General features: G+C 33.4%; 1 protein-coding gene and 1 long non-coding RNA gene across 3 annotated transcripts in view; one reads left to right on the forward strand and one right to left on the reverse strand.

Annotated features, from left to right (window-relative positions):
- The window catches only part of LOC141381591 (uncharacterized), a 419,099-nt gene that overhangs the window by 319,619 nt on the left and 84,194 nt on the right, over nt 1-15,286 (reverse strand). The gene's annotated exons all lie outside the window — the stretch shown is intronic.
- Nucleotides 1,357-10,503, forward strand: phyh (phytanoyl-CoA 2-hydroxylase). 2 transcript variants are annotated; one of them, XR_012401565.1, is made up of 10 exons: nt 1,359-1,494; nt 1,817-1,875; nt 2,116-2,226; nt 4,544-4,712; nt 4,797-4,878; nt 6,910-7,091; nt 7,612-7,761; nt 8,317-8,451; nt 8,533-9,476; nt 10,049-10,503. XR_012401565.1 is itself a non-coding variant. In NM_001017823.2 (9 exons), exons 1-9 carry the CDS (start codon nt 1,429-1,431, stop codon nt 8,584-8,586), a joined length of 1,008 nt encoding a protein of 335 aa, NP_001017823.2. In that variant the 5' UTR covers nt 1,357-1,428; the 3' UTR covers nt 8,587-10,503. The 2 variants fall into 2 exon arrangements, 1 of the variants encoding a protein (NP_001017823.2); NM_001017823.2 differs by having other exon boundaries at nt 1,357-1,494; nt 8,533-10,503.

Consider the following 15,286-nt stretch of genomic DNA (forward strand, 5'->3'; position numbering starts at 1 on the left):
TTTACGACTGCTAAAGAGATATTATTTAGTGCCAACATTTCATGATAAAATAGCGAATTACTTATATGCGCACTTGATTTAGTTAGCCTGATGGATATGCAATAACATATTTAATAGTGAATTGATAATGATAATTAAATAAATACTTAATTACTAATTTAATATGTTAAACAACCCTAATCCTACCTTCATCCATCATGAAAATATACCCACAACCAAAATGACAAAAAATTTAACATGCTTAAAAAGATTTGTTTGTAAATAAACTGTTGGCATTTTAGTAGTCGTTTTTAAATTATGGTAAAAATCTGATAGTCAACAATCTCTGCTAATAAAATACCTAAATTTAACAGGACATGTTGTAATATATGATTTTTAAAAAATAAATAAAGCAGTATTACTCTATGTTGTCTTGTTGTTTATGCATCTATTTATTTATTTAGCTTGAAATGAACTACTGGTGTTGTTCATATATTGTAGTTGTTAATTTAATGTTTTTATTATTATTATTATTATTATTATTATTATTGCCAGTACATTATACGTCGTTTTACAGATACTTCTTAAAGGGGTAATTTACAGCAAAATTTTTATTTATTCAAAAATGAGCATGATTTCACATCTTGTGTACATTCTATCAACATTTAAAAATAATGAAATAATATTAATAATAATAATAATAAGGAAAAATTATACTGAAATACATGTATAGTATAGTATGATAATTAAATAAATATTTAATTACTAATTTAATGTCGAACAATTCCAATCCTACTGTCTTTCATCATGAAAAAAATATCCACAGCCAGTTTTGACATTTTTTAAAATATGCTTTAAAAAGATTTGTTTGGAAATAAACTATTGACGTTATAGTAGTTGTCTTTAAATCACAGTAAAGACCTGATAGTCTTTTCTGCTAGTATAATACAACAATTAAACAGGCCATGATGGAATATAACAATGTATTATAGGATGCAATCTCTTAAACTTATTAATAAAAAGAAATAAGTTAAAGCTTATGCAAATCTTATTTCTTAATGATTGAGGCTTTGTAAATTTTATTTTCTTATCTCTAACTTTTGTTATTGTATTTTCTCTTCAGTGCAGTGATGTTATTTTCTTGTATATAAAAAACAAAGAAATAAAACACTTTACATTGTCTTATTGATTTTTTTTTGCTAAATTGTTTTTTTTTTTTTTTTTTTTTTGCTTAAAATGTATTTATTGTTGTTTGTATGTGTTCACACTGTTGTTGTTATTATTATGTTTTGTATTAGTTAATGAGTAATGTAAATAAAATGTCATCATTGCGCCTTTATGGTGCTGTATGTAGGACAAGTGTCCGTGCACTTTACTCCAGTTACCGTTATATAAGCACCATCAAACGCGCACAGTTCAGTTCACCTCGTCGACTGTACTGGATTAAAGATGTCCCGGGCTGCAGACAGACTGAAGGTGGTTTTGAATCATCTGGATCGGTCTCACGACGCTGTCGTATCCTTTTCGCGGAGGATTTTTTGGAGTAATACTAGATCTACACCGTGAACGCGCCCTTGAGCGAGCACACTGAAGTCGCGCGCCTGCGGTCACACTGTCCGGATCACATTTACAGTAGAGACCGAGGCGTCAGGGAGAGGCCTGGTTTATTGTTTAATGCTTTTTATTGTGTTTTAAACAATATTTGGGAATGCATAATTTAATTATGAACTATGTATTGCCATGACTGATTTGTTTTGTTATGTGCTTTGCGAAGTGATCATGTGAATACGTTGATATAAACGCATTTATTTTATGATCTTTAACTTGTTTCCTTCAGCGAGCGTCCTTCACTTCAGCACAGAATGTGTCCTACCATCATCATCCTCAAAGCCTTCAGTTAGTCAGCTGATCTTTTAATGCATTTGTGTCATCATCTTGTCCATGAAAGATGGACAAGCGTGTCTATGCAACGCGTGATATAGGCTGTTTGCATGTGTTTTAGTCTGTTAATGTGATTGAAAATACGTTGAATTGACTATTTAAGAATGGAAATAGAGATTTTAACCGAATGCTATTTGGTTAATCATTAAAATATCACATAAGTAACGTTTGTAAAGTATGTTTTACCCCCTGCAGATACACTTTTGATACGGATGTCCTGACACAAGAACAGATAATCGCATATGAAGAAAATGGCTTCATACTCATCCGAAATTTGGTATCAGAAGAGGACATTGACAGATTCAAGCAAGTCTGATCCAAACATTTTAGTTAAATGCACTAAAACATACATTAATTCAATGTAATTACTAATATAAGTGCCTATTTTTGTGTTTGCATACAAACATAGCTGAAAAATGACAGGAAAGCTTGCTTCAATTAATAAAAATATGACAGAAACGCACGTTATCAGTTATGTAATATGATGTAATATTGATTATGAAAGGGAAAGCCATGGACTTTCAGCCAGTGATATGCAACATATGTAACGAGAGAAGAATAAAACAATTTAAATGACTTTTAAAGTCACATTTAATTTATATTTCTTTGATGTTTTATCTTATACAAACCTTAGTTTAGGTTGGAAATGTTGATATTAGTGTATTCTTTAACACTTTTCAATAAGGTTATATTAGTTAATGCATTTACTAACATGAACAAGCAGTGAACAATACAGTTATTACAGTATTTATTCATGTTTTGGTAATGTTGCAGGGCTCAACAATAAGGACTGCCCGATGGCCCGGGGCCAGCGTGTGAGACACTCGGGTATGGAACAAAATCAATGCCAAAAGTCTTGAATTAAAAAGCTTGCTGAAAAAAATAATATACCTTATTAACAAGTTCTTGCATTTTAATGACTTGAATTCCGGGGTTTGTATATTTAGGTCCTGAAATGTAACATATCTGTTTATTTAAGCTGTGAAGATTTCAGCTAAAAATATTTCAAACACGTTTTCATACTTATAACATTGAAGATCGCCAGCTGCTCATTCACCAGCAGGTGGAGATGGAATAATTTAAGATTAAGAAAGAGTTAATAAACATAGACATTGTGTAACATCATATTCGTCAAAAGACGGTTTATGTGAACCTGCTGGTGAATGAGCAGCTGGCGATCTTCAATCTGCCATCTATTGCTGTTCCTGCAGTTCCCGGATGTAATGTTGAATTTTAGCAGTTGGATTTGATCCACTGAATTTATGGAAGCGAATATTTGAACTGAAATAAAATGAACTGAAAATTGCCCTTTGAATATTATACATCGTATTTTTAAAGGGTATTGAATATTTTGTTAGTGAAATCTGGAAATTGAAAATGAATTATCGAATTTATAAGTATGAAAACGTGTTTGAAATATTTTTAGCTGAAATCTTCACAGCTTAAATAAACAGATATGTTAAATTTCAGGACCTAAAAATACAAACCCCGGAATTCAAGTCATTAAAATGCAAGAACTTGTTAATACGGTGTATTTTTTTTTCCAGTTTGTGATATTCAACAAGCTTTTTAATTCAAGACTTTTGGCATGGATTTTGTTCCATACTCGGGACAGTAGACAGGATCGTTACTGGCCCGATCGGGCCACTGCTGCCTTGTTACTAAAGTTTAATTTGCCTGTGACTAGTTGTCGATTGCGTGCAAATACAGTTTTAGAACTGAGAAACAGTTCGTATTTTCAAGCCTTCAAATGCTACCTTCTCGGTTTTTCTTATCTGATTGGATGTTGTGAGCACGTTATTAGTACAGCGAAGAGACAGCAACATAGCGGTAACATCTAATGATGATGCTAAAGGAAAACATTTGTTTGTAACGTCTTGGAAGCAGACATATACCAGGGTACACCACGACTAAAAAATATAAGTGATCTTTTGCACAGTTTGGCAGGTCTTTAGCCATCTTTTGTTTCAAAACACTTACAATTTTGCTCATTACACATTTATAGTTATTTAAAAATTATTTAAATTCTATATTTACAAACATTTTGACACATTTTGTTTTATTTGTGGCAAAGAAATAGCTATTAACTTTTTTTTTTAGTGGGGCCAGTGAAAATATTGGCAGGGCAAGTAAAAATCTGAACCACTGGTTCGATTGGGCCAGTAGAAAAAATCCTTAGCGTTGTACCCTGTGTTGGTTAATACAAATAGAGTTGTTTATTATTAGTTCATGTTAACTTAGTGTATTAACTAATGTTAACAAGCATGAATCTGGATGTTTAGTAAATGTTGAACTATGATTAATAAATGCTGTATATGATATCATTATTAGTTCATATCAGCAAATACACTAACTACTGAAAGCTTATTGTAAAGTGTGACCATGCATTCTTTAAATAAAATCCAAGAATCCAATAGGTTTATATCAATTCATGACCATAACCATGTGTGTATTATTTTAAAATTCAATGCATTATTCCACAATAAATCAATCAGAAGTTCTTTTCAGCTCCATTAACAGGAGATTATGTAAACACAATGTAAATCATTTACAGAAACGCTGATAAAAAAAGCGGTCAGCGCTCTACTTTGCTCATAACCAGGTGCTTGTGTGTGTTTTGTAGGAACGAGTTTGAGCGCATCTGTAAGAGAGAGGTGAAGGTGCCTGGTTTGACGGTAATGAAAGATGTTTCGATCGCTAAATCAGAGTTTGTTGAGGGCGAGAAGGCTGTGACCAAACTTCAGGATTATCAAGAAGATCCAGAGCTTTTCCGCTACTGCGTTTTACCCCAGGTAGACCCAAGCTTAATGCATATATAACACTCTTTACAACAAGAGCACATTCATATATAATCATTTAAAATGTTTGTTTCTCAGATCCTGAAGTATGTGGAGTGTTTCACTGGACCCAACATCATGGCCATGCACACTATGCTCATCAACAAACCACCAGACACAGGTAAATATCAATGCTTCAGTTGCCCAAGTCGGATGTGTTTTTGAATTAACATCCTTGGGTAGACACGGTATAAGCCTGATAAGCAGGAGAATATTCTAGGGATTTTTTAAATAATATCTGAAATAAATGTACATTTTACGTAATAATTATAGTCTAGAATTGGAAGTTCGTAATAATTTAAAATAGCATTTAAAATAGCAATAGCAAATTAATTTAATAATATAAAAAAATAATCATAAATATAAATATATATATATATATATATATATATATATATATATATATATATAAATATATATATATTTATATTTATATTTATGATTATTTTTTTATATTATTACATTAATTTGCTATTGCTATTTTAAATTATTATTTAAAATAATATATGCTATTTTAAATAATATGAAAAAAATTATCATAAATAAATATACACACACACACACACACACACACACACACACACACACACACACACACACACACACACACACACACAGTTGAAATCAGAATTATTAGCCCCCTTTTGAATTATTTTTTCTTTTTTAAATATTTCCCAAATGATGTTTAACAGAGCAAGGACATTTTCACAGTATGTCTGATAATATTTTTTCTTCTGGAGAAAGTCTTATTTGTTTCATTTCGGCTAGAATAAAAGCAGTTTTTAATTTTTTTAAACACCATTTTAAGGTAAAAATTATTAGCCCCTTTAAGATTTTTTTTTCGATAGTTTACCGAACAAACCACTGTTATACGGTAACTTGCCTAATTACCCTAACCTGCCTAGTTGCCTAGTATATATTAACCTAGTTCAGCCTTTAAATGTCACTTTAAGGTGTATAGAAGTGTCTTGAAAAATATCCAGTCAAATATTATTTAATGTCATCATGACAAAGATAAAATAAATCAGTTATTAGAAATTAGTTATTAAAATTATTATGTTTATAAATACGTTAAAGAAATCTTCTCTCCGTTAAACAGAAATTTTGGAAAAAAATAAACAGGGACTAATAAATCAGGGGGGCTAATAATTCTAACTTCAACTGTATGTGAATATATATGTTATTTATATGTTTTTATATTTACACATACGTATGAAGCCATCAAATTCAAAGCAGTACTAACAATAGTAATTAACAGTACTAAAGTTGTAATAAATCACATAATACTCTACATCAAAAGTGTCTAAACCGTGGATTCATTTATTTTATTTATTTATTTTAATTGAGTTTATGTTATTTATCTGTATTTACTGGATTTATGATAGCAACATCTAATTACAGCCACTTCCGCTGTTAGGGAGGGGAGGGAAAAGGGGATGTTAAAAGGTACTGTTAAATTACTGAAGAAAATAAAAAATTGCATCATTAAAAAAAAAAGTGTCTAAACCACAGTAGTAATAATAGGAATATATTACATGATATAATATATATTATATTACCACTATTTAAAGAATTGTATCTACATATATCTTTTTATTTTAATAATTTAATAAAAAATAATATATGAAGAAATGAGATCTATACTTTTAAGTACAGTTGACGTGAAAATATTCGCACTCCAGTGAAATTTGTATGCAATGTATTTTGCAAATATTTCCCAAGTGATGTTTAACAGAACTAGGACATTTTTACAGTATTTCCTATAATATTCATTCTTCTGGAGAAAGTCTTGTTTTTTATTTAAGTTTGACTGAAATAAAAGATGCTGTTGTCCTTTAGTTTGCCTAATTATCCTAACCCTAACCTTGTTAAGTCTTTAATTTCCACCTTAAGCCAAATACTAGCATCTTGCAAAATAAATAGAAAAATATTATGCAATGTCAAATAGTTGTTATTGGAAATAAACAACTATTATGTTTAAAGGTGTGTTGAAATGATCTTCTCTCGATTAAGCAACAAATGGGAATCCTTTAGAATCAAAGAATTAAAATTTGACAGTAGGGCTAATTATTTTGACATTAACTGTATGCATTTATAAGTCCTAAATTTGACTAGTAGCGCCTATATTCCCACTTGTTTTTACCCTCTATAGGTAAGAAGACCTCCCGCCATCCTATGCACCAGGACCTGCACTACTTCCCCTTCAGACCCGCAGATCGTATAGTGTGTTCCTGGACGGCTATGGAGAAAGTGCACAGAGAAAACGGGTGTCTGGTCGTCCTGCCCGGCTCACACCGCGGCTCCCTGCAGGAACACGACTACCCAGAATGGGAGGTAAGAAGCAGACAAATGCTAAGAATTATTAGCTCTCCTAAATTTGATATTCCCTAATTTCTGTTTAATGAAGAGAAGATTTTTTCAACACATTTCTAAACATAATAGATTTAATAACTCATCTCTAAGAACTGATTTATTTTATATTTGCCATTATGACAGTAAATATTTGATTAGATATTTTTCAAGATACTAGTATTCAGCTTCAAGTGACATTTAAAGGGTTACCTAGGTTAATTAGACAAGTTTGGATTATTAGGCAAGTCATTGTATAACAGTTGTTTGTTTTGTAGAAAACTGAAAAAATATATGGCTTAAAGTGGTTAATAATTTTGACCTCAAAATGGTTTTAAAAAAAATAAAAACTTGCTTTTATTCTAGCCAAAATAAACCAAATAAGACTTTCTCCAGAGGAAAAAATAGTATAGGAAATACTGTGAAGAATTCCTTGCTCTGTTAAACATCATTTGGGAAATATTTGAAGAAGAAAAACTAATTTTTCCTATGTGTTTCCTTTCAGGGTGGAGTAAATAAGATGTACCACGGGGTGCGGAACTACGACCCAAACCATCCCAGAGTGCATTTAGAGATGGAGAAAGGAGATACTGTGTTTTTCCATCCTTTGCTGATCCACGGTTCAGGAATGAACCAAACCAATGGATTTCGAAAGGTTTTTAGTCTTTGTCTTATGTTCACCTGGCCGATAAATAAAAATATCTAATCAAAAACATGAGTACAAATACCCGCTTAGATATGAGGTGTCTGGATGCAGACCTGGTGCAGTGCAATCTGGGCTGCATCCAATGCTTTTTAATGGCCTCACCTAACCCCACCCTTTACCCTACCCCTCACAGTGACGTCACTCTGTCTATTTGAGTGCATTGTGTCTGACATTGCATCGCTGAGTGATGCAATCTCAGCTTGCATCATAAAGGCTGCATCCAGATATTAATAGTTTAGATGCACAATATTAACACACTTCTGACTTTTAATGCTTTGTCAACATGCGACTTGATTACTAACATTATATAGAGATGTCAACAATTAATTGATGATCAATAAATTTTCGAGAATCCTTTAAATCGATACATTTCATTAATGATACATTAAAAAGTAAATTTAAGTGATATAAAAATAGTAAATAGTAAATTTAATTAATATATTTTTTCTGATTGTGTGTAATTAAAATCACACACTTTAAAAAATCAATGTGCATTTATTTCAGGCCATCTCCTGTCACTACGCCAGCGGTGACTGCTATTACATTGATGTGAATGGAACAACTCAAGAAAACATTAGCAACGAAGTGAAGGACCTTGCATCTAGGAAGTTCGGAGCTGATGATTCGGTCACTTTCGCGGTGCGTTCACGACTTCAACTTCAAAATTTTCCGTCATTTGGATTAATGCGGTTTTTAACATGTGTATTGTTCTGAATGCAGGACACCTGGGCTATACGGGGACGTCTGGTTCAAGGGGACAGAATATCAATGTGATTCGCCAGCGTATCCACTCAGAATGGCCATAAGGTGGCACTGTAGTCACTTAATTAAGGAGTGGGACGATCAGTTCTGATACTAATCTAATGATAACGAAAGCCAGACATTGTAATGTTAGCGTCTTCCTGTGGCAGATTTCAAAGCATTGGGAATTCATTGTCTTGGATTAATACTTCAGGTGTTCGTGAGAGCGTTTTTCCTGCAAGTGATTAGCGAGTGATGCAGTAGCACTTTGATCACAATTTGAGGAACATCGGAAAGTAAAATTGAAATGTTTTTAAATCAGCTTTAATGTGGAATGTATACAAATAAGCACCTGGTTTTTGCTAATGTGAATGAAGTTTTGGATGGAATCAAAGACAAAGAAATGAGAGCTTTTAACTGGTTATTCTGGAATATAAAAGGAACTCATATAGTTTTGATGAATGTTAGATGTAAACAGAACTACACTCTCAGAAAATAGAGTTGTCACTGAGGTTGTACCCTACATTTTTTTACTTTTTAGGCACTACTGTGTACCCATTAGGTACTAAAAGATAACTTTAAGGTACTGATACAGATCTTTTAGGTGCTACAAAGTGGGTAACACTTTATTTTGATAGTCCTGTTGAGTATTAGTAGACTGTCTGATTCTGTTGACTGTCTTGATCTGTTGATAATGTTCCTTCAACAGACATTTAACTGACTATAAGAAAGTTTGCAAATACTGTACATGTCAGCTTACACTAACCCTAACCCCAATTTAATAGTCTACTTACAATCTAATGAAAATTAGTTGGCATGTAGATGCAGTGTAACTTAAATGCAAGAAATGGACCTTCAAAATAAATTGTGACCCTTAAAAGTGTACTTAAAAGTCAGCTCTTGTACATTTTATTCTGGAAAACATTACAGGGTTTCTGCAGGTTTTGTGTTTAAAACTTTGTAAGACCATTATAAATGAAATTTCAGACTAACACAGCGCTAAACAGTAAGTATTTAAGAAGTTTACATGCAGAAAAGAGGTTTACTTGCGCCATTCGAAAAAATCGAATGAGTTATTTCTTAGTTACAGACTTTAAATAACGTGTCAGAACAAGCAAACCCACATACATAAACATTTTTTAATATTACCTCAACAGAACACTTTGACAACTATAATAATCTAAATGTATGCACAACAGTCTGTCCAGGTGGTGGTCCTCACCACATATGGTCCATAAATACACTGAGAACTTTTAAACTGATGTTATTGTGGGAAAGAAAACTGAACCATATTGATAAACAGAGTTAGAGGTATACGTTTTATTGAGATGGATTGCTGGTGTTTGTCTGCCCGACTGAGTAGTTTCACATGGACACAGGAAAATTAAGACCTGTTTAAAATGCTTAAAGATAATCTTCAAAATAATATTCCAATGAACTGAAGACTTTAACAGGCCTAAAATAAAGTTTTTGAAATGTAAGACCCTGCGGAAACCCTGCATTAAGAGGCGACCTGAACAGTTCCTCACTATTTGTCTATAGCAGTATTTAAAGGGACAGTCACCTAAAAATGACATTTCTGTAATCATTTACTCCAACTTTACTTGTTTCAAACACATAAGTTTCTTTCTTTTGACCAAAAAAAAAACAGATATTTTGAAAAATGCTGGAAACCTGTGACCATTATCATCCATAGTATTTCCTATTATGGAAGTCAATGGTTACAGGTTTTCATTTCTCTCCAAAATGTATTCCTTATTGTTCAACAGAATAAAGAAACTTGAGAGAGTAAAAAGTGCGTAAATTGAAATATTTGGGTGAACTATCCCTTTACAGTAAACAGCACTAGTAATTTTGCCTTAACAACACTACTTGTGTTTTGATCTAATACAAGTTTCTACCACATAATTGTGCATATTTTAAATGCAATAAACATTTATTTTCAATAAACTGTCTAAATTGATGTTATTGTGTGACCAGAAGTCAATAAAAGGACATTATTATTTATGATAGCTGGATTAGAAGGTAAATATGAAGCTTGTTTTTTGTTTTTTTTACAAGCTGTTAACTTTTAAAAACTATTAATATACATATATTTACATTATTAAACTATAACAAAGCCATTTGCACAAAAGAAAAAAAAACAATGATAAATTAACTAAATATTTACGCACACACAAACAAAAATACATTTTTTAGGAACTGTCTACGCTCACACACACAATAAAACCTGCATTTTAGTACAGGAATATTTTCCTCACCCACTTGCGCACGTTTTTTGGGTGCACACCAGCCCCTTTTGAATTGATATCAGGCGCTGGCGGTTTTTCAACCTCGATTTAGCAGATGTGAGCAAAATAAACCATCTATTTATATATTTACTGGCTAACTGTTATCCAAATCTTTGATCATACTGATTAAAAGCAGAAAAAGTGGGCATTTTAAGAGCAGCCATGAATGCTTGTTTGTTTCTTTCAGTGCATACACACGTATAATAAATACCATCCGTGCCCAGACTGCGGACTCCATGAAAATCAAATGGCCTTTTAGCAGAAAAGGTAAGTGCGCTAAGTGGCTATTTAGGCTATTTAAAGTGGTCCGAAGGTACAAACTCATGCAGGCCAATTCAAACCACACCTTGTCAACAAAAAACAATCTTGGAGACAAACACCAAGAGAGATTTCAGAAAAATGCTCATGCTAACTTACTAGATACACTGGTTCCACACTATTCCTTTATGTTATCTCAACATAAATCAATTAAGTTAGCTGTTTTTGCACATTTAAGTGGATTAAACATAATATAATTCAGCTTTCCCTGAAGAAAACTCAAAAATTGTGTCGATTAAGCTCGTTTTAAATAAGTAGTTAACAAGCAGCTCATTTTTTTAAAGTGTGGAGCTTAAAGGGATTCACCCAAATTGAAAATTTGCTCACCCCAAAATTTGGCAGCACAATAAAAGATCTTGTTGTTGCTGCTGAAGTTGTGGTATTTGCTGGTTTAGAAAATGCAAGGCCGTGCCAATACTTTAAGAGTATAAAATAAATAAAATGAAGGCCTATGTTTTAATACCACATCAAATATTATACAACAAAAAGTTCAAGCTCCAAACTGTATGAACAGATTCAAGATTGTTTGCCAAGTCTGTGGAGTAAAGGCAATAATATTGAAAGTAATGTTTAGACCTTCATATATAGACTATTTTGAGGGATGTAAACAATAACAATGGTCCAAATGTATTTCCTGTTTTAGAGCTTTCATTTCCAAAGCTTCTGAGAATCCAGAAAGCTTCACATGTTGATGCTTTTTTTAATGACAGCCGTGTTAACATTTGTTATGACTGGATGGCCTCTTGTTACAGTTTTGAAAAAGTTCTAAGACAAGCAGGAACTGTTCATGGACCAAAGTTATCGCCGTATTGAAATGGTCTACAAGTAAAATGGATTACCGTGATTTAGTGCAGCAGTGCATTTATTTCAAAGTGTGATCTACCTGTGCATTAAAACGTTTTATTGGACACTTTCCAGTCAAAGGGAATCATAAATTTATAGACCATAATGTAATGTAAAGACCTCAATATATTATTGGAGCCACATGTATTCATTTTGCTTTACCTGTCTCGGTTTTTCTTACTCTCAAATTCCAGTGACTTGCATTTTTGGAACATTCCACTGACGCAAACAATACTTTTTAAAGGGATAGCACATTCAAAAAAATAACATTGTCATCATTTTCCAACATTAGGCCATTTTAAACCCATATTAAGATGTTTAGTAAAATGTTCATGCTGCACGTTTCCATTTGGTAAAAAGACACAGGCCCAAAAAATGACATACAGTAATAAAAGAGGCTCACAAGTCACCAAGCGGCCCAAAACAAACCATATTTAATAATGCCATACAAAGTCGAGAATTTTAGAGATGAAAGTATGGATTTGAAGTAACTTCAGTGTAGCACAATCAAAAACAATCCTCATTTATTCTCCCTCGTGTAGTTTAAAACCGTTCTGTTGAACACAAAAGAAGATATTTTGAAGAATGCTAGTTTGTGTGACCCATGGACTTCCATACACTGTAAAAAATGCAGAATTCATTCATGTTGTCCCAACACAAATCAAACGATTAAGTTAACATAACAAATATAAGCGACTTATACATAAAACAATTAGGTTGTCCCTCCAAAGATCTCAAGAATTGTATTGTTTCAGCTCATTTTAAATAAGTCGTTTGAACAAACAGCAAAGAGTGCAGGAAAGCATGTTTACAATGGAAGTCAATGTGTGCCAGCTATAGCATTCTTCAAAATATCGTCTTTTGTGTTCAACTTCAGAAAAAAAAACTTGGTTTTGAACTAGTAAAGGGTGAGTACAAGATGATAGAATTCCCATTTTTGGGTGAACTATCCCTTTAAGTGTTCCTTTGAGAGGGGAACTCAAGTTAATGGCTGTTTTCTTGGGAAAGATTGATTCTCCAGAGCAGAGAGGAACCTTTGGAAAAATCATCCTAAGCATGGAATAGTATTTCACATGCTGTCCTTAATGTGTGCATGTGTGTATATAATATAGAATGGCTGGGGACACTACTGTTTCCTGGGGTGTCTGCTTTATGGAGACTCAGAGCTGAAGAAAATACCTGGATTGAATCCAGACTCACAGGAATCCATTTACGCAGCATGAAAAATGCCTCATAAATGCACATGCACACCCTATAGCCAAACCAGCCCATAAAGGGGAAAATCATTGATTCAATATGGAGGTTTTCCTTGATACATTTCATCGAGAGACAAACAGATGGCAATCTAAGAAGCACTAAATATATATAGCTGGTAATCTCTTCTTTTAAACAATCAGCATGTCTGTTTCTCATTTCCTGACATTCCCTGTCTGCTAGTAGTTACTCTAATTCTTTTCCTTTCTGTCAGTTTTACTTACTGATACAGACATTCTTGAGCATAATAATATCAATATCCATGGCTGGCTGTAGGTATGAAATGTAATCTGAGCCGCTTTAGGTGTGTGTATCTTATCTGCATCATCTTCACCTCTAATCTGTACACCTTTTGACCAGTAACCTGCTAAAAAAAATAGTGTAAACAATTAATTTGTGTGATAAATATTTATTACATTACTGAGAGGCTTGGGTTTAGGGTTGGGGTAGAGGTAGATATTAATAAATTACAATTAATTGGGTACTTTAATAAATAGTATGAATAATATTCTGTATAATTACTGTTTTTTAAATTACTGTGATGCTTGGGATTAGGGTCGGGGTGGGGTAGATGTTAATATAAAATACAATTAATGTATAATTTAATAAATAATATAAATATGTCTCATTACTTTTGGCTACAGATGTATCCCTTTTAGCAACAACTATATAACTCAAGCTATATCTCATTTATACACACAAACACACAAAGCATATATATTCTCCAGCGTGAAGGACAGACAGATGGGTGGATGAATGGAAGAACAGATGGATGGATGGATGGATGGATGGATAGAGAGACATACAGATGGATGAATGGATGGAACGACAGAGATGAATAGTCGGATGGATGATTGGAACGACAAACAGATGGATGAATGGATGGATGGAAAGACATACAGATTTATGAATGAATGAAACGACAGACAGATGAATGGATGGATGGATGAATATAACAAACGACAGATGGATGGATGAAAAGACAGACAGATGGGTGGATGGATGGATGGATGGATGAAACGACAGACAGATTAGTTGACGGATGGATGGAGGGAACGACAGACAGATGAATTGATGGATGGATGGATGAAACGACAGACAGATTAGTTGGCGGATGGATGGAGGGAACGACAGACAGATGAATTGATGGATGGATGGATGAAACGACAGACAGATTAGTTGGCGGATGGATGGAGGGAACGACAGACAGATGAATTGATGGATGGATGGATAGATGGATGGATGAAAGGACAGACAGATTAGTTGACGGATGGATGGAGGGAACGACAGCCAGATGAATTGATGGATGGATGGATGGATGGATAGATGGAACGACAGACAGATTAATTGACAGATGGATGGAGGGAACGACAGACAGATAAATTGATGGATGGATGGATAGATGGAACGACAGACAGATTAATTGAAGGATGGACCGAGGGAACGACAGACAGATGAATTGATGGATGGATGGATAGATGGATAGATGGAACGACAAACAGATTAATTGATGGATGGATGGAGGGAACGACAGACACAAGTTAAATTGATGGATGGATGGATAGATGGATAGATGGAACGACAGACAGATTAAGTTACGGATGGATGGAGGGAACGACAGACAGATGAATTGACGGATGGATGGATAGATAGATGGAACAACAGACAGGTAGATGGAACAACTGACAGATGGATGAATGGATGGCTGGATGGCAAATGGATGGATGGGATAACAACTATGGAGAGATGGATGGATAGGAAGCAATGGTAGGTAGATATAATCAAACAATACACTGAACAAATATATACAGAACAAAAATGAAAACAAAAATTACAAACAACAAAAACGAATAGAGAAAACACAGAATGACAAAACAATTGAAAATGCAGAGCATTAATAAGTGAAAGAATAAATTAACCAACAAAGAAAAGAGAATGATAGAACGAACAAACAAATGAAAGACAGTTTTATGTGAGAGGAATGCAGGCAATATCACTTCTGATGACAGCTGAAAGTGCTGCTATAG

The sequence above is a fragment of the Danio rerio genome, chromosome 4 (assembly GCF_049306965.1).
Source record: "Danio rerio strain Tuebingen ecotype United States chromosome 4, GRCz12tu, whole genome shotgun sequence".
Classification (NCBI taxonomy): Eukaryota; Metazoa; Chordata; class Actinopteri; order Cypriniformes; family Danionidae; genus Danio; species Danio rerio.

Bases quoted from the DNA above. Each gene is read 5' to 3' on its own strand.
- phyh (NM_001017823.2), top strand. From the start codon at position 1,429: ATGTCCCGGGCTGCAGACAGACTGAAGGTGGTTTTGAATCATCTGGAT. The intron at 7,092-7,611 runs GTAAGAAGCAGA...GTTTCCTTTCAG, and splicing joins ACGACTACCCAGAATGGGAG to GGTGGAGTAAATAAGATGTA. The intron at 7,762-8,316 runs GTTTTTAGTCTT...CATTTATTTCAG, and splicing joins AAACCAATGGATTTCGAAAG to GCCATCTCCTGTCACTACGC.